Source organism: Hyla sarda, chromosome 2 (assembly GCF_029499605.1).
Source record: "Hyla sarda isolate aHylSar1 chromosome 2, aHylSar1.hap1, whole genome shotgun sequence".
In the NCBI taxonomy this organism is placed as follows: Eukaryota; Metazoa; Chordata; class Amphibia; order Anura; family Hylidae; genus Hyla; species Hyla sarda.
Genome location: NC_079190.1, coordinates 254,955,107 through 254,981,135, shown reverse-complemented (window position 1 = coordinate 254,981,135; position 26,029 = coordinate 254,955,107). Strand labels below are relative to the sequence as shown.

Below are 26,029 nucleotides of genomic sequence, written 5' to 3'. Positions count from 1 at the left end.
TCCCCTGGGATGAGGACACCGGGAAGGAATGGATGGTTTCCTCAATGGCAGGCAGTACAGCAGGAGTAGGAATGGGGAGGGAGGGCAGAGGGTGAAGCTTGGCACGGGGCAGGGAGACACAAGGACGGGAGCCATGAGGGGACACAGAGGCTTGCCTGAAGGGACTGGGAGGGGGGGAGAGGCATTTTCTGTGGCAGGCAGAGTCCCTAACGACCTTAGGGGGACCGGATACAGGAGGAACCACAGGGTCACGGCAGGGAGTATTGGGAACCGGTTTAAGGCAGTCCTTGGAACAAGAGGGACCCCAACTCTTGATCTCCCCAGTGGACCAGTCCAGGGTTGGGGAATGGTGTAGAAGCCAGGGTAGTCCAAGGAGAATTTCGGAAGTGCAATTGGGAAGGACCAAAAATTCAATTTTCTCGTGATGAGGTCCGATGCACATTAGGAGGGGCTCCGTGCGGTAACGCACGGTGCAATCCAACCTGGCTCCGTTGACCGCGGAAATGTGGAGTGGCTTGACAAGACGGGTCATCGGAATGCGGAATTTATTCACCAAGGACTCCCGAATAAAATTCCCAGAAGCACCAGAGTCCAGGCAGGCCACGGCTGAGAGGGAAGAGCTGGCTGAAGTAGAAATCCGTACAGGCACCGTGAGACGTGGAGAAGCCGACTTAGCATCCAGAGACGCCACACCCACGAGAGCTGGGTGCGAGCGTGCGTTTCCCAGACGTGGAGGACGGATAGGGCAATCCACCAAAAAATGTTCGGTACTGGCACAGTACAGACAAAGATTCTCTTCCTTACGGCGATTCCTCTCTTCCAGGGTCAGGCGAGACCGATCCACTTGCATGGCTTCCTCGGCGGGAGGCCTAGGCGCAGATTGCAGTGGAGACTGTGGGAGAGGTGTCCAGAGATCTAAGTCTTTTTCCTGGCGGAGCTCTTGATGTCTCTCAGAAAAACGCATGTCAATGCGCATGGCTAGATGAATGAGTTCATGCAGGTTAGCAGGAGTTTCTCGTGCGGCCAGAACATCTTTAATGTTGCTGGATAGGCCTTTTTTAAAGGTCGCGCAGAGGGCCTCATTATTCCAGGAAAGTTCAGAAGCAAGAGTACGGAATTGTATGGCGTACTCGCCAACGGAAGAATTACCCTGGACCAGGTTCAGCAGGGCAGTCTCAGCAGAAGAGGCTCGGGCAGGTTCCTCAAAGACACTTCGAATTTCCGAGAAGAAGGAGTGTACAGAGGCAGTGACGGGGTCATTGCGGTCCCAGAGCGGTGTGGCCCATGACAGAGCTTTTCCAGACAGAAGGCTGACTACGAAAGCCACCTTAGACCTTTCAGTAGGAAACTGGTCCGACATCATCTCCAAGTGCAGAGAACATTGCGAAAGAAAGCCACGGCAAAACTTAGAGTCCCCATTAAATTTGTCCGGCAAGGACAGGCGGAGGCTAGGAGTGGCCACTCGTTGCGGAAGGGGTGCAGGAGCTGGCGGAGGAGATGATTGCTGCTGAAGTTGCGACTGAAGTTGCTGCACAATGGTGAATACTTCCGACAGCTGGTGGGTTAGATGGGCGATCTGTCGGGATTGCTGGGCGACCACCGTGGTGATATCAGAGATATAAGGCAGAGGGACGTCAGCGGGATCCATGGCCGGATCTACTGTCACGATGCCGGCTGGCAGGTAGTGGATCCTCTGTGCCAGAGAGGGATTGGCGAGGTCCGCGCTAGTGGACCGGTTCTAAGTCACTACTGGTTTTCACCAGAGCCCGCCGCAAAGCGGGATGGTCTTGCTGCGGCGGTAGTGACCAGGTCGTATCCACTAGCAACGGGTCACCTCTCTGACTGCTGATGATAGGCGAGGTACAAGGGAGTAGACAGAAGCAAGGTCGGACGTAGCAGAAGGTCGGGGGCAGGCGGCAAGGTTCGTAGTCAGGGTGGATAGCAGAAGTTCTGGTACACAGGCTTTAGACACACAATACGCTTTCACTAGGCACAAGGGCAACAAGATCCGGCAAGGGAGTGCATGGGAGGAGGTTAGATATAGTCAGGGACCAGGTAGAAGCCAATTAAGCTGATTGGGCCAGGCACCAATCATTGGTGCACTGGCCCTTTAAGTCTCAGGGAGCTGGCGCGCGCGCGCCCTAGAGAGCGGAGCCGCGCGCGCCAGCACATGACAGCAGGGGACGGGAACGGGTAAGTGACCTGGGATGCGACTCGCGAGCGGGCGCGTCCCGCTGTGCGAATCGCATCCCCAACGGCCATGACAGTGCAGCGCTCCCGGTCAGCGGGACTGACCGGGGAGCTGCAGGGAGAAAGACGCCGTGAGCGCTCCGGGGAGGAGCGGGGACCCGGAGCGCTAGGCGTAACAACAGGTTAGTGCACATGACACTGATGACAGATTCCCTTTAAATATTATATGTCTTCTATGAACTTTATCTTCTCTTTTCAGGACCATCTGGTCAGAGCACTTTGCTTACATCTTTGAGCGGCAACTATTCAGCCCCCATGACCTTCACAAGTACAGGAAACAAGGTTCTTTTACGGTGGCTGTCTGACCATGCATATAGCAGAAAGGGTTTTAAGATACGCTATTCAGGTAAGATTGACAAATCATTTATCATAGCTATTGGATGAGTAGCTATTGGATGAGGGGATACCATATCTAGACTAAGTGTTAAAAAAAACTGTTATATAAATACATGAATATGTGGCAGTGGATATCCATATTTCAGTTACAGCTAACATCACATTTAAACTCTGGTATAGGAAGAACAGTTGACCATAAAGAACAGTATGCATTGGGGCTTTAGGAAAGACCTGGGGTCTTTTTTTAATAAAGATGACATCTGTCCTAAGGACCATCCTCTTGCATGCTGGACAACTGTCAAAATACCCTTAATTGACTGGCAGGGTGGCCTCCTATTTTGTCAGCATTAATCTTTCTTTTTTTGGATTCAAATAGTCCCCCATGTTCAAAGATAAATAGATATATGTGCCACTACTTAAAGATTTCCTGTGGCCGATCCCCAATAATTGGATTGTAGTATTCTTAAATAGCTTAGAGTGCCCTGATGACATGTCTTTTTACAGTTTCTCAATATCCCCTCTCATTCTAGAGATATCAGGGTTTAAAATTTGTATGACAATTCAGGTAATCAGTCAGATGGGTGTGAACAATTTAAATAATAAGAGTGATGGGTGATGGGTGATGGATGGGATTATACATCCCCTGATAGTCACTCCCATTTTTAAAATAAGGTTCACGCCCATCTGACTGATTCGATATAAACACACTATAAACCCTTATATCTCAGGAATGGAAAGGTGTATCAAGACACTGTAAAAATGGCATGTGATCATGGTACCCTAAGCTATTTAATGATAATTTAATCTAATTTTTTGGGGGTTGACCACAGGTCCTCTTTAAAGGGGTACTCCGGTGGATAACTTTTTTTTTTTAAATCAACTGGTGCCAGAAAGTTAAACAGATTTGTAAATTACTTATATTAAAAAATATGAATCCTTCCAGTATTTATTAGCTGCTGAATACTACAGAGGAAATTCTTTTCTTTTTGGAACACAGTGCTCTCTGCTGACATCTCTGTCCATTTTAGGAACAGTCCAGAGCAGCATATCTTTGCTATGGGGATTTTCTCCTACTCTGGAAAGTTCTTAAAATGGACAGAGATGTTAGCAGAGAGCACTGTGCTCGTGATTCAGCAGAGAGCTCTGTGTTCCAAAAAGAAAATAATTTCCTTTGTAGTATTCAGCAGCTAATAAGTACTGGAAGGATTAAGATTTTTTAATAGAAGTAATTTACAAATCTGTTTAACTTTCTGGCACCAGTTGATTTAAAAAAAAAAAAAAAAAGGTTTTCCATCGGAGTACGCCTTTAAGTAGTGGTACAGATGTGTGTATATCTATGAACATTGATATGGATGACAATTTGAATTTAAAAAATAAAAAAATTGTGCTGACAACATAGGATGCCAAGCTGCCACTAAATAAAGGGTATTTTGAAAGAACAATTGTCCAACATGCAGGAGGATGGCCATATGGACAGATGTGGTCATCTGAGGTATTTATAAAGACCACAGGTTTTTTTTATAAAGCCACAAGGCATACTGCTCCTCATGGTAAATAGTTTTTCTTGTATCAGAGTTTAAATGTGATATTATAAACATCTGTGTCAACATGTATCGTGTAGCCTCTTCTTTTATGCTATGTGAACAAACCTTTAGTCGACAATAAAATAAACCAGTATGCATAATAGAGAAATAAAGATGACAAGAAAGATTCTGTTTATATTTAAATCTTATGAAAAAAAAAGTTCACTTTAAAGGGGTTTTTGTACATTTCTTTTGGCATGTATCCTGTATGGTCTAGAGCTGATTTCCTGAAATCCTCTAAATATGTTGTTTCTAAGTCCATTCTGGACTTTTTTTGTAAAATTGCATATAAATGATAAGGATTGGGAAGATGAAGATGCAGGTTATATTGATAGCTTTGCATCCTATAATAATACCGTACATTAGAATGCTTGTGCTTCAAATCAGCATTATACAGTCACGGGCTTAAATGTTGGCACCCCTGAAATTTTTCTAGAAAATGAAGTATTTCTCACAGAAAAGGATTGCAGTTACACATATTTTGCTACACACATGTTTATTCCCTTTGTGTGTATTGGAACTAAACCAAAAAGAGGAGGAAAAAAAGCAAATTGGACATAATGTCACACCAAACTCCAAAAACGGGCTGGACAAAATTATTAGCACCCTTTCAAAATTGTGGAAAAATAAGATTGTTTCAAGCATGTGATTCTCCTTTAAACTCACCTGGGGCAAGTAACAGGTGTGGGCAATATAAAAATCACACCTGAAAGTAGATAAAAAGGAGAGAAGTTCACTTAGTCTTTGCATTGTGTGTCTTTGTGTGCCACACTAAGCATGGACAACAGAAAGAGGAGAAGAGAACTATCTAAGGACATGAGAAACAAAATTGTGTAAAAATATGAACAATCTCAAGGTTACAAGTACATCTCCAGAGATCTAGATTTACCTTTGTCCACATTATGAAGAAGTTTGCAACCCATGGCACTGTAGCTAATCTCCCTGGGCGTGGACAGAAGAGAAAAATTGATGAAAGGTGTCAATGCAGGATAGTCCGGATGGTGGGTAAGCAGCCCCAAACAAGTTCCAAAGATATTCAAGCTGTCCTGCAAGCTCAGGGAGCATCAGTGTCAGCGCAAACTATCTGTCGACATTTAAATGAAATTACACACTATGGCAGAAGACCCAGGAGGACCCCACTGCTGACAGAGACATAAAAAAGCAAGACAAAATTTTACCAAAATGAACTTCAGTAAGCCAAAATCCTTCTGGGAAAACATCTTGTGGACAGATGAGACCAAGATAGAGCTTTTTGGTAAAGCACATCATTCTACTGTTTACCAAAAACGGAATGAGGCCTACAAACAAAAGAACACAGTACCTACAGTGAAATATGGTGGAGGTTCAATGATGTTTTGGGGTTGTTTCTGCCTCTGGCACTGGGTACCTTGAATGTGTGCAAGGCATCATGAAATCTGAGGATTACCAACAGATTTTTGGTCGTCCTCTACAGCCTAGCTTCAGAAAGCTGGGTTTGCATCCGAGATCTTAGGTCTTCCTGCAGGACAATGACCCCAAACATACGTCAAAAAGCACCCAGAAATGGATGGCAAAAAAGTGCTGGAGAGTTCTGAAGAGGCCAGCAATGAGTTCAGATCTAAATCCCATTGAATACATGTGAAGAGATCTTAAAATTGCTATTGGGAAAAGGCATCCTTCCAAAAAGAGAGACCTGGAGCAGTTTGCAAAGGACAAGTGGCCCAACATTCCGCCTGAGAGTTGTAAGAAGCTTATTGATGGTTATAGGAAGCAATTGATTTCAGTTATTTTTTCCAAAGGGTGCCAATAATTTTGTCCAGACCATTTTTGGGGTTTGGTGTGACATTATGTCCAATTTGCTTTTTTTCCTCCCTTTTTTGGTTTAGTTCCAATACACACAAAGGGAATAAATATGTGCATAGCAAAACATGTGTTACTGCAATCCTTTTCTGTGAGAAATACTTCATTTTGTAGAAAAATTTCAGGGGTGCCAACATTTACGACCATGACTGTACATTTTGATGATACATACACCAAGAGCAATGGTGTCCCTTTTCACTGTTAATAGAATTCAGTGACTTCTCAATTGCAATCTATTTTATCAGTAATGAATGATAAGCATTCAGCCTCTTGATATGTCTCTGTTTTACACATGTTAGCCGCATACTGTAGTCTCCCTCGTCCTCCTCTCCATGGCTCTGTACTGGGTCCTGTCATCAATCCCCCTGGAGGAGTAGTGCGGTTCACTTGCAATCCTGGCTATCGGCTTATTGGAATTAACTCAGCTACATGCCTACGCCGTCCTCAAGGCTATTATGACTGGAACTCAGAGGTGCCATTATGTCAGGGTAAGTCTACAAGAACAATTCCACAGTGCTTAACACAGCAGGCCATGCTTAAATCCGTAACACAACTGTGAAATCTGTAATGCCCTTAATGACCTTTGAGCTTTTGCTCAATAAATGCAGAATTGTAGAGCAAAGTCATATGCATTTAGGATATTTATTTTAGATTCATAAAATGACAGTTGTATGCATGGGTAAGTTATTCATTTTTTGTGTGATTTTTTGTGTTTTTGCACGAGATTTTGCCTACTATACTAATTATTGCCTACTTCAAAGAACTACAAATAGCACACTGGCAGATGCACTGCAGAGCCTACTGAGTATTTCTATTAGATGAAGCTTCAGCCTCCTTGTGATATTTTCACTGTCAGCTTCTACGTGAAGCTGCATCTCATAGCAATATAACTGTATTATAGACAGTGTGTGTCAGGTGAGTTTAAATTCTCACTAGCATTATAAATAACCTTTTACATGTCTGAGACCCCTACCAATTATTAGAAAAAGCTGGAAGGAGCATGAGGTTGCCCACTTCACTTTCCAGCTTGCAGAAATGTACATCTTGCTCCCATGGACAGTCCTATAGACTTAAAATAGGGCCATCTTGTGAAGCTGCTAATCATTGTATGGACTCCCCTACTATATCACTGAAATCTTGCTTCTTAGATAAGGCATGAATTATCTTTTCAGCTGCACACTATGCAAGCAGATGAACACAGAGGGCAAAATAAAATATAACATTTTGTCATTAAAAGAAAAAAAAAGATTTTAATAACATTTGCACTTTCAGTGAGGGCAAATATAAGAAAATTGCCTATTTCTTAAAATTGAAACAAAAAAATTCCCGACTAAAGTGCAACCTTTTAAGTTGATTCATAGACTTCTGCTCACATTTCTGTTGTCATTTTATTTTTTCAGCCACTTATGCCCAGCTTTATTCATTAATCTGAAATGTCATTCTCAATATGTTCTAGAGTATTTTTCATAAATTTTTTAAATATATTATGAGTCATAGAATAATTGTTTCGTAAGTAATAAAATGACAAACAATGGTGAAATGTGAGGCTTTTTTTCAAGGTGTATTTTGTATAAAACTTGCTCACGTCATTTACCCACTCATTGCATTGGAATTCTGCACACTTTGCAGTCTAGACTGAGATCTCCCTGAGCTTCTCTACCAGCCAGCCTGACACTGTCATAATTATCATTTCAACTGGAGGCATGAGGTGTCCCCCTACTCCTGTCCAGCCACTAAATTACCTGCCACCATGAGATGCCTGGCTTCTTGTTACCAGGCCAGGCCTGAAGGAGCTGCCAAACTCTGAGACAATAATAGAGTGTTGGCCTCTTTGAGCTGTGTGTGCTCTTAATTCACCTTTTCTTACATAGTTAATTTTCTGAAACTCAGACAGGCATTTCAACTGGCTTTGAAGCTAAAGGCTGCCTAATCCATAGAACTACATAAAAGACTCTCCACTAGGTGCTTCTTTTCTTCCATGTAGTATTTTCTAGGTTTGATGAATAGTTAAAAAAATTGCAAATATATTATGTCACCATAACAAGAGACATGTTAAAGGGGTTATCCTGGAAAAAACTTTTTTTTATATATTAACTGGCTCCAGAAAGTTAAACAGATTTGTAAATTACTTCTATTAAATCATCTTAATCCTTTCAGTACTTATGAGCTGCTGAAGTTGAGTTGTTCTTTTCTGTCTAAGTGCTCTCTGATGACATGTGTCTCAGAGTAGAAGCAAATCCCCATAGCAAACCTCTTCTACTCTGTGCAGTTCCCGAGACAAGCAGAGATGTCAGCAGAGAGCACTGTTGCCAGACAGAAAAGAACAACTCAACTTCAGCAGCTGATAATTATTGGAAGGATTAATATTTTTTAATAGAAGTAATTTACAAATCTGTTTAACTTTCTGGAGCCAGTTGATATAAAAATAAAAATAAAATTCCCTATAATACCCCTTTAAGACTCATTGATTCCCCTAATAAGGCAGGGCTACCAATTGGCAAGAAAACATGTATACTGTTTCATGAATTATTATTATTTTTTTCTATCCTGTATTAATTAAAATATTTGTTGAGTGTAGATAACTGTTTAAAAAGTTTTTTGTCACTAGAAAACCCCTTAAATAAAAAGAATCTGTCAGCTATATTTGCTGCTAAGAGCTGCAGACACGATTGGATAGCTGCTAGGGTATCAAGGCAAGCTGTACCTTTTCTGGAGTTGATGGTGGTTGCAAAACTTATAAACTTGCCTTTTTATTTCTCAGTCAAGTGTCAGGAGGTAGAACTGAACTGCTCTGGCACAGCCTGGCACAACGCCTTGTTCACCTCACTTCCCAGCCCCTCCTTCCCTGCAAGCCAAGCCCTGTATATCATCCATGAGGGGCTGGAAGGTTTGGAGAGAGCAGAAACGTGTGTAAGGCCATGGCAATTGAGCATTTCAGCTCTGTCTCCTTGACACTTTACTGAAAAATAAAAAGGTGATTTTATGTTTGACAAGCGCAATGAGCTCTAAGGAAAGGTACAGTTTGCTTCATATTATGGCATTCTGACCACCAGTCCAGCATTTGGTCTCCTTTGTAGAGAAGTCTACAAGACATCAGCTCCCTTCTCGTAGTTCTCAGACACTCCCCTTCTCCACCAAGATTTATATTCCTTGTGTAACTTATTCCCTACATTATTTCTATTTTATCTTAGAGACCAGTAGGGCAGTAATATAATAGATGAGTCTAGTAGTTAGCTGTAGAAACAACTCTGACAAATATGAAAGCAATGCAGGTGAATGTGACAGCATTTCATGTGTTAAAAATGTTCTTTTCATACCATGTTGGATCAGTGTTACTATATTATAGAGATTATATTGTACCATTTATCCCCTGGTCTTATACCATCATACGTATACATACATAAGTTTCAGGTGCAGGGCTGCTCCTTCTGAGCTATTACTTTGCTTTCTCATAAGTCAGTGTCACTATAGCAAAAAAGCTTTTTTATGTCAATTGTCCCTGATCTTTTACATTCATATCCATTCAAGAGTTGTTGAACAACTCATTGCTTCAGTCTGGAACCACTGAAGAGTAAAAACCCTATGGGTGCGATCCAGATCCAGTGTTGAAAAACACTCTGGTTATAAATAAAAGCTGCATTATACAAGATTTTGTATTGTATTGTTTTTCAGTATGTTCTTGGACCAATATAATTATTGGTAGGTTTTAATACAAGTTACTTAAAGTTATGTTTTAATGGGTTTTGCTGATCATTGACAATTATTTACCTCCTTTTCTCCTTAGCTATGTTTTGTGGAGTCCCAGCTGCTCCTAAGAATGGAGTGGTATTTGGAAAGGAGTACACTGTAGGTACCAAGGCTCTGTATGAATGCAATGAAGGACACCATCTCTTGAATCCTGAAGATACAGTTGCAGAGTGTCTACCTTCTGGGCACTGGAGCAATGGCAACAACCCACCACAATGTGTAGGTAAGTATGCAAGTGCATGTAGGTAAAGTGGATAATACTTTATCTGTATATTACTTTATCTTAAATGATCTTTTTTTTTCTCTTTCTTAGCTGTCACATGTCCAGAAATCAACAGCCTGAACACAGAACATGGTCGCTGGCGTCTTATTCATAAAACTCAGTATCAGTATGGAGCTGAGCTCATGTTAATATGTGACCCCGGCTACTACTACATGGGACCTCGCATTATCCGTTGTCAAGCCAATGGATCGTGGAGTGTGGGGGAAAATGTGCCAACCTGCAACAGTGAGATACAGCGAAATCCACTACCATAATATCATGCACATAGGACATTGTGTCATTGAAAGTGTGGAATAGGCTTTTCTATCACTGGGTCATTTGAGCTATTCAGAACATGAATAGTAGCAAAACTGTCACATTACTGGCTGATGCTGAGCTTTCATATTCTAGAGTGATACGTAGTTACCATATCAATGGATGACACTAAGCTATTCTATTTCTGTGTGACCCATATGTCATATTACAGATTGATACATTTAATAGAAGGCAGCTATTTTCTTTGCTGTGAGTAAGAAGAATGTGGTCAGCATATTAAAAAGATTCATTATTTGTCTACAGCCACTGGTAGATATGTGAAAAACAGCAACAAATTTGTGTAGTCAGATTCTTTAGGGCATTTGTTTCGGCATGAAATCTAGTTCCAAGGTCTGACATTTCAGATATAAAACATTTCATTAATAGGAGTAAAATATATTTCCGTTCAGTGTGTTGTGTATTGAGCACTTTATTTAGGTAATGTCGCTTTGACATTGCTTATGTTCAGGTCTACTTTAAAAAAAAAAGAGAATTTAGTCTAAGCTTGTCTGGTACAATATCACATAAAAGAAAGAGTAGGAAGTTTAGTAATTGATGACATAAAGATCAGTTATATTTAGTTTTGATACTCAAAATCTTTCTCAAAATTTACTTGTGTTTTTTAGTTATTTCCTGTGGGGACCTGCCAACGCCAGCTAATGGAAATAAAATTGGTATGCTGACCCAGTATGGTGCGACTGCCATCTTTGCCTGTAATAGTGGCTACACCCTGGTGGGGTCCCGTGTGCGCGAATGTATGGCAAATGGATTGTGGAGTGGACAAGAAGTCAAGTGCTTGGGTAAGTTCATAAAATATGCCATGCAATATAGAAAATATGTTTTCATTTGGAAATGATTTACAGGTTTCTTACTGACATTATTATAGCTATCTTTATATTCTAATTGTGGTTTCCCAAGCTTAATGTTTCATAAAATTCAGTTCAATGATACATGACCATACAACTAGTCAGATTAAGATATAAAAAGCTAATGAGTATTGTAAGCACAACACGGGTAACATATTGGTGGAGATGTAAATCTCGATTCCAATTGTTGAGAGATAGAATGAGATAGAAAACTTTGGGAAAACTGAGTTTGAGCCTAGATTCCGGAGTCATGTTCTTGGATTGATTTCTATGGAATAGTGCAGTGGTCTCCAAACTGGGCCTCCAAAGGAAGTAGAAATCTTGCAACCTCTGAAGGGCTACGGTTTGGAGACCACTAGAACAGTGAAATGATTGGAGTGAAGGTTTTGCGTAGGGTACCCTTGAAGTAAGGTACAGCAGCTCCAATGCTGATGCTCCAGTGGTCCTATATTTATTTACTTTGCTGTAACAACCACTGGCTTCAGTCGTCATTTTTGCATCATCACTGTGGCCAGCTATTTGCTGCCTATGTCAAGTTGTATATGTGCATGTTTAAACAAAGACCGACAAAGTAAACAAAGACTGTCAGGGACCACCAAAATGTCAGCACTGAAGTGGTGAGGGATTTGAAGTAATGTTTTTGTTTGTTTGGGGCTTTTTTATATCAATTTCTACTGTTTGTGAATTTTTTTTAAAATCCATGATAACTCCTTTAATACCAGATTACTTTCCTAAATATTTCATGGCAAGGATGTGTTAATGTTCTGCATTGATTTGTTTCTTTCTCACAGCTGGTCACTGTGGGACCCCAGAACCTATAGTAAATGGCATGATTAATGGGCAGAATTATAATTATCGAGACAGCGTGGTATACCAATGCAATGCCGGCTTCAGATTGATTGGAAAATCTGTCAGGATATGTCAGCAGGACCATCGATGGTCAGAAAGGTCCCCCATCTGTGTTCGTAAGTACAACATTAACTTAAAATGAAGAACTGAAAGAATCAGGATCAGGCATTTCACTCACTTGAGGCATTCAATAGTATGTGGTATATCTGTAGCCAACAGGACATTTACCAAAAAAAAAAAAAAAACATACACACAATCTGCTATCAAGATTTGGGACATGTCTGCTATCCTCGCCTCCCTGGAGGCCAGATAGATTCCTGAAACCCTTTTTCTTTATGTGAGAGACAATCCATAACCTACACAAAAGCATTATTAACCAGGGGGTATATCTGCTGCTGCTTAGCAGATCCAGAATATATTATTAAACAACAACTTAAATGTGATTAAAGAAAAGAATGGAAGTCCAGCACGGTATTCAGAGCAATCTGTGCAATTTATTTACATGAATCACACAGTACAGCAAGGATGCATGGTGGTGATGCGTTTCGGCCGGTTGTGCCTGGCCTTACTCATGAGTAAGGCCAGGCACAACTGGCCGAAACGCGTCACCACCATGCTTCCTTGTTGTACTGCGTGCTTCATGTAAATAAATTGCATGAATTGCTCTGAATTCCACACTGGACTTCTATTTTTTTCTTTAATTATATTTCTGGTGAGGTCCACACCTGTCCGTGCTGTGGTGGGTCATACTGGGTGAGCTGACCACAATGCTTTTTCTACTCTAAATACTTAAATGTGGATAACAAATTATTTATTGAAGAGTGCAATAGAAAAGAAAAATGCATGTCTTTGAAATAAAGAATCCACAAGTTTTTGCAACATTGGGGTGAGTGCTACTTTCCATTTTTCTTTTCTATTGGATTTTCGGATTTTCGCATCTGTTTTCTAAATATTTGAGCACCACCTGTTGCTTTGTGGTCTCTACACTGCTCAGTACATGTAAAAACCTCCTGCCACTTGGTACCCTGGTGCCAAGCAGCTACCCTCTTTTGCCTGCATGTATTGAAGAGTGCTTTTAATATCTGCGAGGATCCCCTCCACCAAACTGCATATACAAACTTTAGTCTTGTATTTTTGTTACTGTCCCTAAATATATGTATCAAGTTTAATATTAAGTGTAAGCAGATAAATATTTAATCTTCCAATGGTTATAATAACATACAGGGATTGATAAAAAAAAAAAAAAAAAAGTTGGAGGGTTTTGGTGGGATTTCAGCTTTTCAGTTTCTTTTTCACTTCTGCCCATCACAGCAATAACATGTGGACATCCTGGCAATCCGGGAAATGGAATAACTCAGGGATCCCAGTTTAACCTTAATGACATGGTGAAGTTTGGATGCAATCCTGGGTATGTCCTAGAGGGTGTTACTCAAGCTCAGTGCCAAGCCAATGGACAGTGGAGTTATGCCCTGCCAACATGCAGAAGTAAGTATTGTACTATTTAATGTAAACATGCTTACCATACTGTATACACATAACAACAAGGGGGTTACATTTTCTATAGAAATATGCCAGGATTCTGTCACAATTGGTACCAAAGTCCTATGCATAACCTTTATTATGTGTTTTAGACCCTTTCATGCTGCGGCATCCGACAAAGAGGCAAGGCCTTTGTATAAAAGAGGGTGTGGTTTAAAATGGAATGCTGTGCGTTCAAAATGTGCCATGAGACTCAGTCACAAATTATACTTAAATGTGGTGTAAATTTAGGTGGCAGTTTATCATTTGCACCTTTCTGACTCCCCTTGCACCTTTCTGACTGTAAATATCAAGTGTGCCACATTTCACTTGATGTCTGAAGAATTTGGCAAGAATTTGGCAAGTCATTTTTTGCCTCCTAGATCTCTAAGCTATCTGTAGAATGAGCTGAGATGGTGCATAAAAATTATTAACATTTTAGAAGAGTGAAAATAATAAACATGCTTTAAAACTTATATCTAGCTAAGCCACACCACCAAAGTCTATCAGAAAGCAAAATTAACAAACAAGGCACAAATGCACCGATAGTTGTGCAGATGCATTATAAATATGCAGACATTAAGATTGCCATGGTGACATTAAAATGGTGAATCACTATAATAAATCAGGAGAAAGGAAGGAAGGCGCCTCATGTGCGGGATCAGTAGATCTTGCAGGTGGGGGTAGGGGAAGGTAATTCCCAGGCCGCTTACCAAAGTTGGTTGTGCGCCCACACGCAACAAGGTTAGAAGCAGAAGAGATATGAAAGCAGGTCCACTGCAGCCCTCCTGGATAGATATGGAATCAAAAGCGAATGACCAGGGAGTCAGGAGTTTGTCTGGCGCAGAGAGGAACCATCAGACAGCCAAGTAAAATCAATGGATTTATTGAATGCAACGCGTTTCGCTGCGCATGCGCAGCGAAACGCGTTGCATTCAATAAATCCATTGATTTTACTTGGCTGTCTGATGGTTCCTCTCTGCGCCAGACAAACTCCTGACTCCCTGGTCATTCGCTTTTGATTCCATATAATAAATCAGGGTCATTTTTAGTCTGTCTACCATATATTGTCTAAGAATGAAACAGTTTTCATATCTGTCCCATTGTATCCCAATAATGTACATACACTTCAATGTCTCTTGTTACAATCCTTGAGTATTGAATACATTAATCTATTGATTATTGGTTTCTGATTTATTTATCTTGTGAATTTTCTTTCTGCCAGTCTTAAACTGTACAGACCCTGGACATGTTGAGAATGGCCTCAGACGGGTTCTACAGAAAGGTCCAGATCGATTCAGCTTTGGTACATCCGTCTCCTATGAATGCAGCCATGGTTACTATTTAATGGGAACACATGTTCTTTCCTGCCAGGGAGATGGCACTTGGGACCAAGATCTCCCCAGCTGCCATTGTAAGTTATCATTTTATTTAAATGTGAGTTTTCAATGTTTTTTCATGAAGGAAAAGTCACTACAGATTTTATCTACAAATGACAGAGTTGTTTTTACCTCTATCTCTCTTATTAAACACAGACGTTCTTTTTTTCCATGGTCTCTAGTGATCTCTTGTGGTTCCCCTGGCCTTCCACCAAATGCCCAGTTATCAGGAAGAAGATACACAGTGGATTCTGTAGTCCAGTATAGCTGCCTTGGCAAGCGAACCCTTATTGGTAATTCCACCCGTATTTGCCAGGTGGATGGGCGATGGAGTGGCTTCTTACCTCACTGCTCAGGTAATGGAATTTTTTTTCTATGTTTTCTGGCATGGTCTTACAGATTTATCACTTTTAACATTTTGACTTAAGATTGAGCAGTTGTTTGCATTTTCCACTCCTTAAAGGGGTATTCCGCCCCTAGACATCTTATGGATAGGGGATAAGATGTCAGATCGCCGCGGTCCCGCTGCTGGGGATGCCCGGGATCCCCGCTGCGGCACTGCGCTATCATTGCAGCACAGAGCGAGTTCGCTCTGTGCGTAATGACGGGTGATACGGGGGACGGAGCAACATGACGTCATGGCGCCGCCCCTCGTGACATCACGGCCCGTCCCCTTAATGCATGTCTATGGGAGGGGGCGTGACAACCGCCACGCCCCCTCCCATAGACTTGTATTGAAAGGGGCAGGCCGTGACATCACGAGGGGTGGAGCCGTGACGTAATGATGCTCCGGCCCCTGTACCGCCTATCATTACGTGCAGAGTGAACTCGCTCTGTGCTGTAATGATAGCGCGATGCTGCAGCGGGGATCCCAGGGGTCCCCAGCAGCGGGACCGCGGCAATCTGACATCTTATCCCCTATCCTTTGGATAGGGGATAAGATGTCTAGGGGCGGAATACCCCTTTAAGCTTAGTAACCATTTTGAATAGCTGAGATGTTAATATAATAATAATAATTTAGTATTAAATACAAAAAAGTTTAAGGTTTTAGTAATGTAATAGAACATTTTAGGGAACCATATTTACTTCTTACAAGCACAGCAATGGGTGTAAAAATTCACAAACATACATACTCACACAACAAACTATTTTAATTCCTGGGCCTTCTTAGCCAGAAGCGTTTGATAACCTTGAAACATTACTTGAATACTTACGACTGTGTTTCTCTCCTCTATGGTATGTTTTTCCCCGTCCCTCGTTTTTATGAATCTTCCCTGCAGTTTTATGTCACAACTCATAAACCCTGGATCTTTATGGCCCATGTTTTAGGCTGCTGTAAAAGGAAAGGAAATCAGTTAAGTGTTTTAGGAAGATTAATGTGAGTAATGGAATAAGTATTGGTGATTAACTCATGCAGTGCTTGCTCTAGCCACCCTCATGTGTCTGTGGTATATGAAATAGATGAAAAAAACAATATACAGTACACTTTAACGCACACTTCGCTGAAAATAAATTCTGAGTAAAATCAGTGCTGACTGATCTGCACTAAAGCAATGGTCGATTTTATCTATGCTTTATTTAAGCAGGTGCCAGTCGATTTCAGTTTTGTGCCATTTAAAGTGATCCACGCAGTGTCATCATTGCTTGCGTAAAGCAGCATAAAACACTGACAGGCTCTTCTGTACAAAGATGTCAGAATCACTGTGAAATGCTGCAGCATTTCAAAAGAATCACAGTTTTAACACCAGCCAGACTCCAAGTCATTAAGTTGTCCCCAGTGGTTTTTCCCCGGCCTTCATAGAAAGATCTTTGTCTGGAACTTAGCCTCTATGATGTCTCCCATTCTCTGCACATACGCAAGAAGGGATCATGTGCTCCTATATCTCAACAGCACACCTTTAGAAGCATCAGCAGAATGAAGGACATTTTAGAGCACTACTGAGCAATCTTGGCTGTGAATAAAGCCCTGTGGTTTATATCAAGTACTCAAAACTATAAGTTCATATAAAACACACAGCTTTCCCATGCTTCTGAATTGTAGAATTGCAGAACTAAGTATTGATACAATATCCGTTCATGTGTCAGTCTATATTTGAGCATATATGCCATTCAAAATTGTTGAAAAAATTAACACGGGGCAAAAAAACTTGGGAGCGGCTACTAATTCACTTTCACATATAAAGATCCAAAAAAGACACAGGCTTCTAAGAACTTACACTTTGTGAGTGGCCATACACCGACCACTCACAGAATCAACAGGCGTATCTCTAGACAGGGAATTTTCCCGTATACGCTACACTCTCCTCTGGTAAAATCCTTTCGACCCGAAATAGAACATTACTGTAAAAGAAAAATTTGAGGAGTGGACACACCATTTCCCACAGCAGCTGAAGTTTCACAGAAAATCCACATTTATTGCACATGTATAAAAAACACAAATTTAATCCCGACACGTTGCGGAGTTGCCTCCTTCCTCAGGGAATGACATACTGCAAACAAATGCACCTATTTGAACTCTAGTTTTCCTCTCTAACCGGAAATGACATATATATGTATATAAAAAACACGTCACATGTATAAATATAATATTTATACATGTGACGTGTTTTATATATATATATATATATATATATATATATATATATATATATATATATGTCATTTCTGGTTAGAGAGGAAAACTAGAGTTCAAATAGGTGCATTTGTTTGCAGTATGTCATTCCCTGAGGAAGGAGGCAACTCCGCAATGTGTCGGGATTAAATTTATGTTTTTTATACATGTGTAATAAATGTGGATTATTAGACATAATGCCCATTTATTACACATGTATAAAAAACATAAATTGAGGCCCCTGACAATATTTTTCCCAAAGAAAAAAGTGGTATCCAGGAGAAATATAAAGAAAGAAGCAGCGTTTGAAAGAAACAGCTGAAAGAACGAGAGTGGGAGAGATGAGCTTGCCAGCACGAGGGGAGCACGACTGACAATTGCTCCCCTCGGTGAAGTAAGTGTACTAACTTACTGATTTTCTGTGAAACTTCAGCGGCTGTGGGAAAAGGTGTGTCCGCTCCTCTAATTTTTCTTTTGCAATATTATTAAAAATTGTTGGAAAGCTCAGCCACAACCACTGTGGGAGCTGTAACATAATTCATACTGACATGATATTTAGCAAATGGACAGAGAACAAATGTATTTGCAAAATGTTGTTGTAGTTTAAAAAGACAATTATTGTTTTATTTTCACATTTTACTTACATGTACTATACTCATTTTCTGAAAGTGTATTTGACAACATAACTTTACACATTATTAGATAAAAATAATAATGATAGTAAGGATGGGTCCCCAACATGACAGCATATGAATCACAAAATCGAGAAGTAGCATTAACTTGCTATTAGCTACTTTGCATACTTCTCTCTGGAGAACAAAAAACCACTAGTGACCTTGCAAATATCACAAAATGACTGACTGTGATTGGCACGCAGATTAAAGTCGCCATGCTATTAGAAACCATGAATAGTAATTTTTCAAGGCTTAAGACCCAAAAAGAAAACATGAAAATATGATGTTCTACAAAATTACTATTCATGTTTACCAGGGGTCAAAATCCACTTGACAGCACTTAATAGCAGTAATTATAATTTAATAACATGAAAATCCTACTACTTGTTATTGCAGGTGGCAGTGCCAGTGAGTGCGGGGACCCCGGCGTGCCATCCCATGGACTTCGACAAGGCAATGAGTTTACCATTGATAACATAGTGCGGTTCAGTTGTGAAGCTGGATACATCCTACGGGGGTCTGCAGAAAGAAAATGTCTGTTCAATGGTTCATGGAATGGATTCCAGCCAGAGTGTGAAGGTACTTTCACTTCTTAAATATTGGTATTGTTGGTATTATATTTGTGTTGGTATTGTGCTGTATTATATTTGTATTATTTCTTATTACCCAACCCACCCCTAAATCTGCTGAAACAGACTTACACTAAAACAGCATGCAGTGGTAATGAGCATAGTAGAACACAAGAGGTCTGGATATTGCTGCTATAGTATCAATACCATAATACACCTGAATGGGAATCAGCTCACCTGCTTTGATTTATGAAGAGCAACTTTTCTTAAAAAAGTCACAAGTTTAACACAAATCCTTCAATTTCTGCCAATCTACATCAACCCAGACCTGGCAAATTTTTTCGCAAAAAAGTTGCAGAGAAGGAATCATACAAAGTGATGTTTTGGAGCAATTTATTGTTTTTGCTTATGTGCACCTAATTTATCAACTCCCATGCAATATGAGGATAAGTATGTTGCATGCAAGCAAAGCCAAATCAAAAATGAATGACTTTACAGCACACTTTCTAAAGACACACAATTATAAATATCCCTCTATCACCACGATGACGCTGTGATTTATCCAAGACAAAAACTAAAAGGATTTGCCCACAGCAACCAATCACAGCTCAGCTTTCACTTTACCAGAGCTTGTTACAATAAGAAAGCTGAGCTTGATTGGTTGCTGGGGCAAAATCACTTCGGTTTGGGCCAAAAGGAGAGTTCTGTCAACATAAGTGCAAAGGGATGGTGAATTTGTTGGCCATAGCAACCATTTAGATTGCTGCTTTCATTTTTAAAAAGCCTGTGAAAGATGAAAGCTGATTGGTTGCTAAAACAACTGCTCCACTGTTTCTCTGCACAAGTTTTGATAGGTCTCCACATAGTGTACTGCAGCCTGCTGGGTATAGGCCGTCATAGCCTCAAATTAAATATTGCCCATGCTGACACCTATCCACTGCAGAAAAGCATCAGAAATGGTCCATAAGGCAATGGAAGATGGTGATCTGGTCTGAGGAATTACATTTTCTTTTACATCATGTAGAGGGCTATGTGTGTGTGCATTGTTACTGAGGGAAGGGTTGACACCAGGATATGTTAAAGGGGTACTCCGTTTTTTGTTTTTTTTTAAATCAACTGGTGCCAAAAAGTTAAACAGATTTGTAAATTACTTCTATTAAAAAATCGTAATCCTTCCTGTACTTATTAGCTGCTGAATACTACAGTGGAAATTCTTTTCTGTTTGAAACACAGAGCTGTCTGCTGACATCATGACCACAGTGCTCTCTGCTGACATCTCTGTCCATTTTAGGAACTGTCCAGAGTAAAAGGAAATCCCCATAGCAAACATATGCTGTTCTAGACAGTTCCTAAAATGGACAGAGATGTCAGCAGAGAGCACTGTGCTCATGATGTCAGCAGACAGCTCTGTGTTTCAAAAAGAAAAGAATTTCCGCTGTAGTATTCAGCAGCTAATAAGTACAGGAAAGATTAAGATTTTTTTAATAGAAGTATTTACAAACCTGTTTAACTTTCTGGCACCAGTTGATTTAAAAAAAAAAAAAAAAAGGTTTTCACCGGAGTACCCCTTTAAGTGAATACAGTGAGATCCATGCATGGATATTCCCCACTCTGTTGGTTTTACTAGGAACACCAATAGGGAGGGCATTGTGATAGTAAAAAAATAATTTTTTTAATCAGCGAGCCTGTTGCCAACCCTCATATGGGGCCACCTTAGACACTGAACCTCCAGTGTCTATGGGTAAATACAGCTCAGTCTGTGGGATGTGCAGATAAAACAAGCCTGATCCTTGGTGACCTCACCTCACACCTCACTAAAAGTATCTACGGCATAGTACCAGACACCTTCAAATATCCATTAAAGTCCATGCCTCAACAGGTCGCAGCTGTTCTAGTGGCCTGAGGACTGCCTACACAAAATTAGATGTGTGTGGGTTTTTGACAAGTGTAGCATAGTATAGATATGGAAAAAAAAACTTTAAGTAGTGCTACATTCTTCAGGTGAATTCAAACACCCAAAATGTTGCATAAAATTCAATAGATTTATTCACCTACTTATATCTTTACATGCAACGTTTTATCCTCATTAACTTGGACTTTATCAAGCAATGTCCTAAGTGCAATACACTGACAACCACAATTCTCTATTCAACTCATAATAAAATAAGAATAAAAATGTATATGTATACAAAATGTATACAAGTATACAAATTCAACATCCCGTATTGATACATTTTAGAGAAAGTAACCCAAGATTAATCTGGCGTGCATAGTATAACATAATATATATATATTTTTTCTCTAAGATGGTTTATCGACCTCAAGCTGCCATTTACTCTGAAAGCCTTTGTGATTTGATGGTTGAAGCCATGTACAGTATATCTCCTGATGCATTTACCTCTATCAATGTCACATTGCAGTGGTGGGAGTAAATTTCCACACCCCATTTGCTTTTGTTTTGTGCCTCCAGGAGTTTTAAAATAAATAAAAAAATATAGTTAAAAAATTAGTCCGCCTCATACATCCCTTCCCTCCCGTTCCTGTTTTCAATTATTGTCATCATCAGTTTATTAAAGAAATGATATCCTTCAGCATATTTCGTTGCAAAAGTTAGACTCAGATCAGTCAAGTAAGACAATCTTTCTTTGTTCCCAGAACAGGCATAGACGATTCTGTGGTATACTTCTTGTTTACTGTTACTTTTATACTTTGCAGTGGTTTCATGTGGGAACCCAGGAACCCCCAGCAACTCACGGGTGATATTTAATGATGGCCTAGTATTCTCCAGCTCCATTGTATATGAGTGTCGTGAGGGTTACTACTACAGTGGACCTCTAAGAAGGGACTGCACTGTTAATGGTACATGGTCTGGCACCTCTCCTGAGTGTACAGGTAAATTAAGTAGTTGTTTGCAATAATTGACATTTAAGTGAAAAACATTATATGTTTCTTTAAGAAATAAGGTAATGAATAATGTCAGCCTCAAGATTGCTCAAGAATCAGTAATACAGAAAATCTGTGGGCAGCCTACAAAATATTATTGGTTGGTGAACTTTTTACTTGTTGACATAGACCACAAAGACAAAGATAAAATCAACATCAGTCAGCTAAAACATACTATTTTGAGCACTTCTCATCTAAAATCACATTTGGGTGGGAAAAACGAAAGCCCTTAGTAGACATATGAAAAATCTCCTTGTAAATGAGAAGTAATGGTGAAGGTTTGGGTGACTTAATTCAGCCATCTACTGTATGGTACTAAATCATGTCATATGTTTTATTGCTTGTGTTCTTCAGTAATCAACTGTGGGGACCCTGGAACTCCAGCTAATGGTATCCGCCTGGACAATGACTTTCGTTACAATCAAACAGTGTCATTCCAGTGTTTGCCTGGATATATGATGGAATCAGACCGAGCGAAAACACTATACTGTACAAAAGATCGCACCTGGAATGGAACAAAACCAGTCTGTAAAGGTAAGAATCAGAATTAAGAACAAAGAATTATAGAATCTATGTCCATATTTCCTTCTGTTACTACCCTAGAATCAATGTTATATTTTGTCTTCTATGTAGCTATCACATGCCCACCTCCTCCAACTATCCCTAATGGGAAGGCAGTGGGATCAGACTTTCTGTGGGGTTCCAGCCTTTCATACACTTGTTCAGAAGGGTATCAGCTGTCCTTACCAGCCATCTTGACATGTGAGAGCAACAGGACCTGGGTAGGAGAAGTTCCACAATGCTTCCGTAAGTATGCAAGCTTAATGAATAGTACATTTATGCACAAAGTGTATATACTATAAAGCAGAAAATCAATTAATTAAACATTAAATGTTATATTTGTGACATTTTTACAGCTGTGTTCTGTGGAGATCCTGGCACGCCTGCTCATGCTCGAAGAGGGGACAGAGGCTTCAGCTACCGGTCATCCATAACTTTTTCATGCCCCCCTCCTCTGGTCTTGGTGGGATCCTCAAGAAGGATATGTCAATCAGATGGCACATGGAGTGGGACTCAGCCAAGCTGCATCGGTTAGTTGGTGTTGACAGCTAGTCACCTTGCTAGCTTGTTACTTTGTGTACTTTTCACCTTGAAGCAGTTAAAGGCAACTCTAGAAAATCACTTATTGATCAACAATTAGTCTTTCTTGGCTTTGGACATATGTATATTCTGCCAAAAATTCTAATTAATTTAATGTTAATGAAATATTCATCCATGAAAATAAAATTGAATTATTATTTTGTTTTCACCTTCACATTCATTGTCTGATAAAAGCTACTTAGTAATCATTGAATATTTTATCTCTTTATTTTTTATTTGGTTTATAGATCCCTCCCATACATCCTGCTCTGACCCAGGGCTCCCAACATTCGGAATGCAGAACAGCTCTCAAGGGTTCCAGGTACCATATAACTTTTTTGTTTTCCACGCCCTATACCTCACATCAGTGGTCATGCTGTACCAGCCTTAACACATCATCATCAACAACAGCAAGCAAAATATATCTCGAGAGCTTTAACTGCCTCTAATGTGTGTAACGCACCAACGGGTGTGGACCCACTGAGCCACTGACTGATTCAGGATAAAGAAGGTGTACTAAACCTTAAAGGGAGAAACCAGGTCACTATCGCAAGAGAGGTTCCAGTTAAAAGGGTACTCCAATGGAAAACATTTTTTTTTATCAACTGGTACCAGAAAGTTAAACTAATTTGTAAACTTCTTCTATATAAAATCTTTATCCTTACAGTACTTATCAGTTGCTGTATACTACAGAGGAAGTTCTTTTGTTTTTGAATTTCTTTATTGCCTGACCACAGTGCTCTCTGCTGACACCTCGGTCAGTGTCAGGAACTTTCTAGAGCAGAAATAAAACTCCATAGCAAACCTCTCCTGCTCTGACTTGGACAGAGCTGTCAGCAGAGAGCACTGTGATAAGACAGAAAATAAATTAAAAAAGAAAATAACTTTATGTGGAGCATACAGCAGCTGATATGTACTGGAAGGATTAAGATCTATTAAATAAAAGTAATTTACAAATCTGTTTAACTGTCTGGCACCAGTTGATTTACCCGGCCAGGCAGACCAGAATGCCCTGTTGGCAAGCATCAGGATAGAGCCAGGAGGGAAAAGTTGATGCTATAGATGGTATCAGTGCAGCAGCAGAGCTGACTTGGTGTATAGCTGAGTTGGAGCTGTTAAAACATGAATAAAGTGTATATTAAGTATACTATTATATATCAACTTCGCTGCAGCGATACCACAGGAAATTGAGTATTACATAAAGCACATTCAAATCAATAGGCTGTCTCAGTAGTATAAGATGGGTCTTCCACAGCAGAGGCTCTTTTTCTCTTAAGGTCTGTTCACTAGTATAGTATTGTGGGCATATTTAATGTGCAGGATTTGAAGCTTCAGATTTTAGGCTGCAGACTTTGATCTAAATAGGCCACCATAAGTTGATCAGTGTGGTGCCAACACCTAGCACCCCTGCTGATCAGCACAGCTTCTGCACCTAAAATAAAGCCTCAGCTCTGTACAGTATTGTATTGGTGGCACTGGGTTACTGCAGTGCAGCTCCCATTGAAGTAGATGGGAGCTGCACTGCAGTAATTCAGCATCACATTAACTAACAATGTATGGAGCCAGTGCTTCTGGCTCCTATACATTGTGTATTTCCAGTGCTGCAGCTGTTCCACCCACCTGATCGACCAGGGTATCCTGTGGATAGGCTATCTTTCTTTTTTGGCTGGACAAACCCTTTTACTCTGAATTCCTAAAAGAATAAATTAAAATGTGTTTTCTAAACTGGGCAGTGCCTTTATCATGTAAATATTCATAATGCATGTATGATTACACACTGTTTAGTATATGTTTATTTTGCTTCCAGCAGATAAGCTTTCCCAGGGCCATCTATAGGTACAGGCATGATGAGTATATTCTAAAGTTAATTCATATTGTGGTCATGTAAAGTATCAGTCGACTGTTTGTCTAGCAGTGAACTAAATGAGCCCTAATGCATAAAAAATTTGTTTTAAGAAAACATGCCTGGGTTGCCTATAGCACAAAAACACACTACTTGTTTAATTTGATAAAAATCTATGGGAAGATGGCAACTGGGTTCTGACTGTCTGCTATGGATAACACTGACAGTTCTTCTCAGAGCAATTTGCATACATAAGGGCTATTGTGTAATACTCAATTTGGCAATCCGTTAGAATGTCCTAGTGGATGCGGGGTGCCAGTTTCTCGCAGAATGAATGTTTCAGTTAGACAAGTTCTATCAGTTACAGTGAAATGCTCCAAAAAAATAGCATGGGGCTTTACGATATAGACCTATACAGTAAAGATGAAGAGAAAAACATAATTGACCTAAATATTTTATGTACTAGTTATTAGGGCATAACTATTGCAATTGTGCATTAATAAATGGAGCTATAAGACCCGACCCTAAAGCCTCTTTATAGTTACTTTATAACATAATATTCAGTTACTGGGCAAAAAAATTGTGCCATTATAAATGTAATAATTTAACCTATTAAAAGAATAAAAAAAATGCTTAGTATAAGGTCAGCTTTACCGTATCTTGTGTCAAACAGGTAAATAGTGAGCACACTCTCTAAATGGGAATGCTTTATAGTGTGTGCCTGGGCCAACAGCCCTAAAACAAAAACAAAACGAAACCATTAATCTTCAGCCATTGCCTCCATGTTTCATTGTAAAAACTGAGCTGCGAAATCCTGCACAGTACTTGGCAATGCTGTGATCACTTCTTTTCTGGCAGCAGGAGACAGTCTATATGAAATGAATGAGGAGATGGCGATGTGTTCTATTCTTCTAGAAACAATTAAAGCATTGACTCAGCATTTTCATTAACTGTTTAAATTCATCCATAGAACAATAGTAACACATGGGTACTATCATGAAAATAGTACTATGAAATCCTCACTTTAGTGACTGCTTAATAAATATTTATTATGAAATATCCAGAAAAAGGGAAATATTATAAAATACTACTATTACAACAGGTATTCATTGCTAAACTAGTATCTAAATATCTAGACCATGGAGGAGGAGTATTGAAAGAGTGCTGCCCCTAATACTACTGGTGAAAAATACCAGAATCGGAACAATAGTGTTGTTGTCATGTGGAACCAAACATGTTCTTGTTAAACATTTTAAGTATAGCCAACAGTTACGACAAACACTTCTTGGTATAATGCATTTTAAA

General features: G+C 40.0%; 1 protein-coding gene and 1 long non-coding RNA gene across 6 annotated transcripts in view; one reads left to right on the top strand and one right to left on the bottom strand.

The window, feature by feature from the left end:
* LOC130356014 (uncharacterized) overlaps nucleotides 1–26,029 on the bottom strand; it is a 165,227-nt gene that overhangs the window by 61,779 nt on the left and 77,419 nt on the right. For 2 of the 4 annotated variants that reach the window (XR_008888736.1, XR_008888737.1), the window contains exons 3-4: nucleotides 16,159–16,277; nucleotides 12,302–12,403 (exon numbers count right to left, since the gene is read on the bottom strand). This is a non-coding gene — a long non-coding RNA (uncharacterized LOC130356014). Of the gene's footprint in view, nucleotides 1–12,301; nucleotides 12,404–13,393; nucleotides 13,517–16,158; nucleotides 16,278–26,029 lie in introns of those variants that run through there. The other 2 variants (XR_008888735.1, XR_008888738.1) reach the window with 2 other exon arrangements.
* CSMD2 (CUB and Sushi multiple domains 2) overlaps nucleotides 1–26,029 on the top strand; it is a 1,018,208-nt gene that overhangs the window by 974,287 nt on the left and 17,892 nt on the right. For both annotated transcript variants that reach the window (XM_056557006.1, XM_056557007.1), the window contains 15 exons: nucleotides 2,450–2,596; nucleotides 6,308–6,496; nucleotides 9,793–9,978; nucleotides 10,069–10,263; nucleotides 10,959–11,132; nucleotides 11,990–12,163; nucleotides 13,359–13,532; nucleotides 14,791–14,979; nucleotides 15,127–15,300; nucleotides 18,626–18,808; nucleotides 21,514–21,690; nucleotides 22,096–22,275; nucleotides 22,375–22,548; nucleotides 22,659–22,832; nucleotides 23,130–23,203. In XM_056557006.1, coding sequence (XP_056412981.1) covers nucleotides 2,450–2,596; nucleotides 6,308–6,496; nucleotides 9,793–9,978; nucleotides 10,069–10,263; nucleotides 10,959–11,132; nucleotides 11,990–12,163; nucleotides 13,359–13,532; nucleotides 14,791–14,979; nucleotides 15,127–15,300; nucleotides 18,626–18,808; nucleotides 21,514–21,690; nucleotides 22,096–22,275; nucleotides 22,375–22,548; nucleotides 22,659–22,832; nucleotides 23,130–23,203 — 2,564 coding nt within the window. The remainder of the gene's footprint in view (nucleotides 1–2,449; nucleotides 2,597–6,307; nucleotides 6,497–9,792; nucleotides 9,979–10,068; nucleotides 10,264–10,958; nucleotides 11,133–11,989; nucleotides 12,164–13,358; nucleotides 13,533–14,790; nucleotides 14,980–15,126; nucleotides 15,301–18,625; nucleotides 18,809–21,513; nucleotides 21,691–22,095; nucleotides 22,276–22,374; nucleotides 22,549–22,658; nucleotides 22,833–23,129; nucleotides 23,204–26,029) is intronic.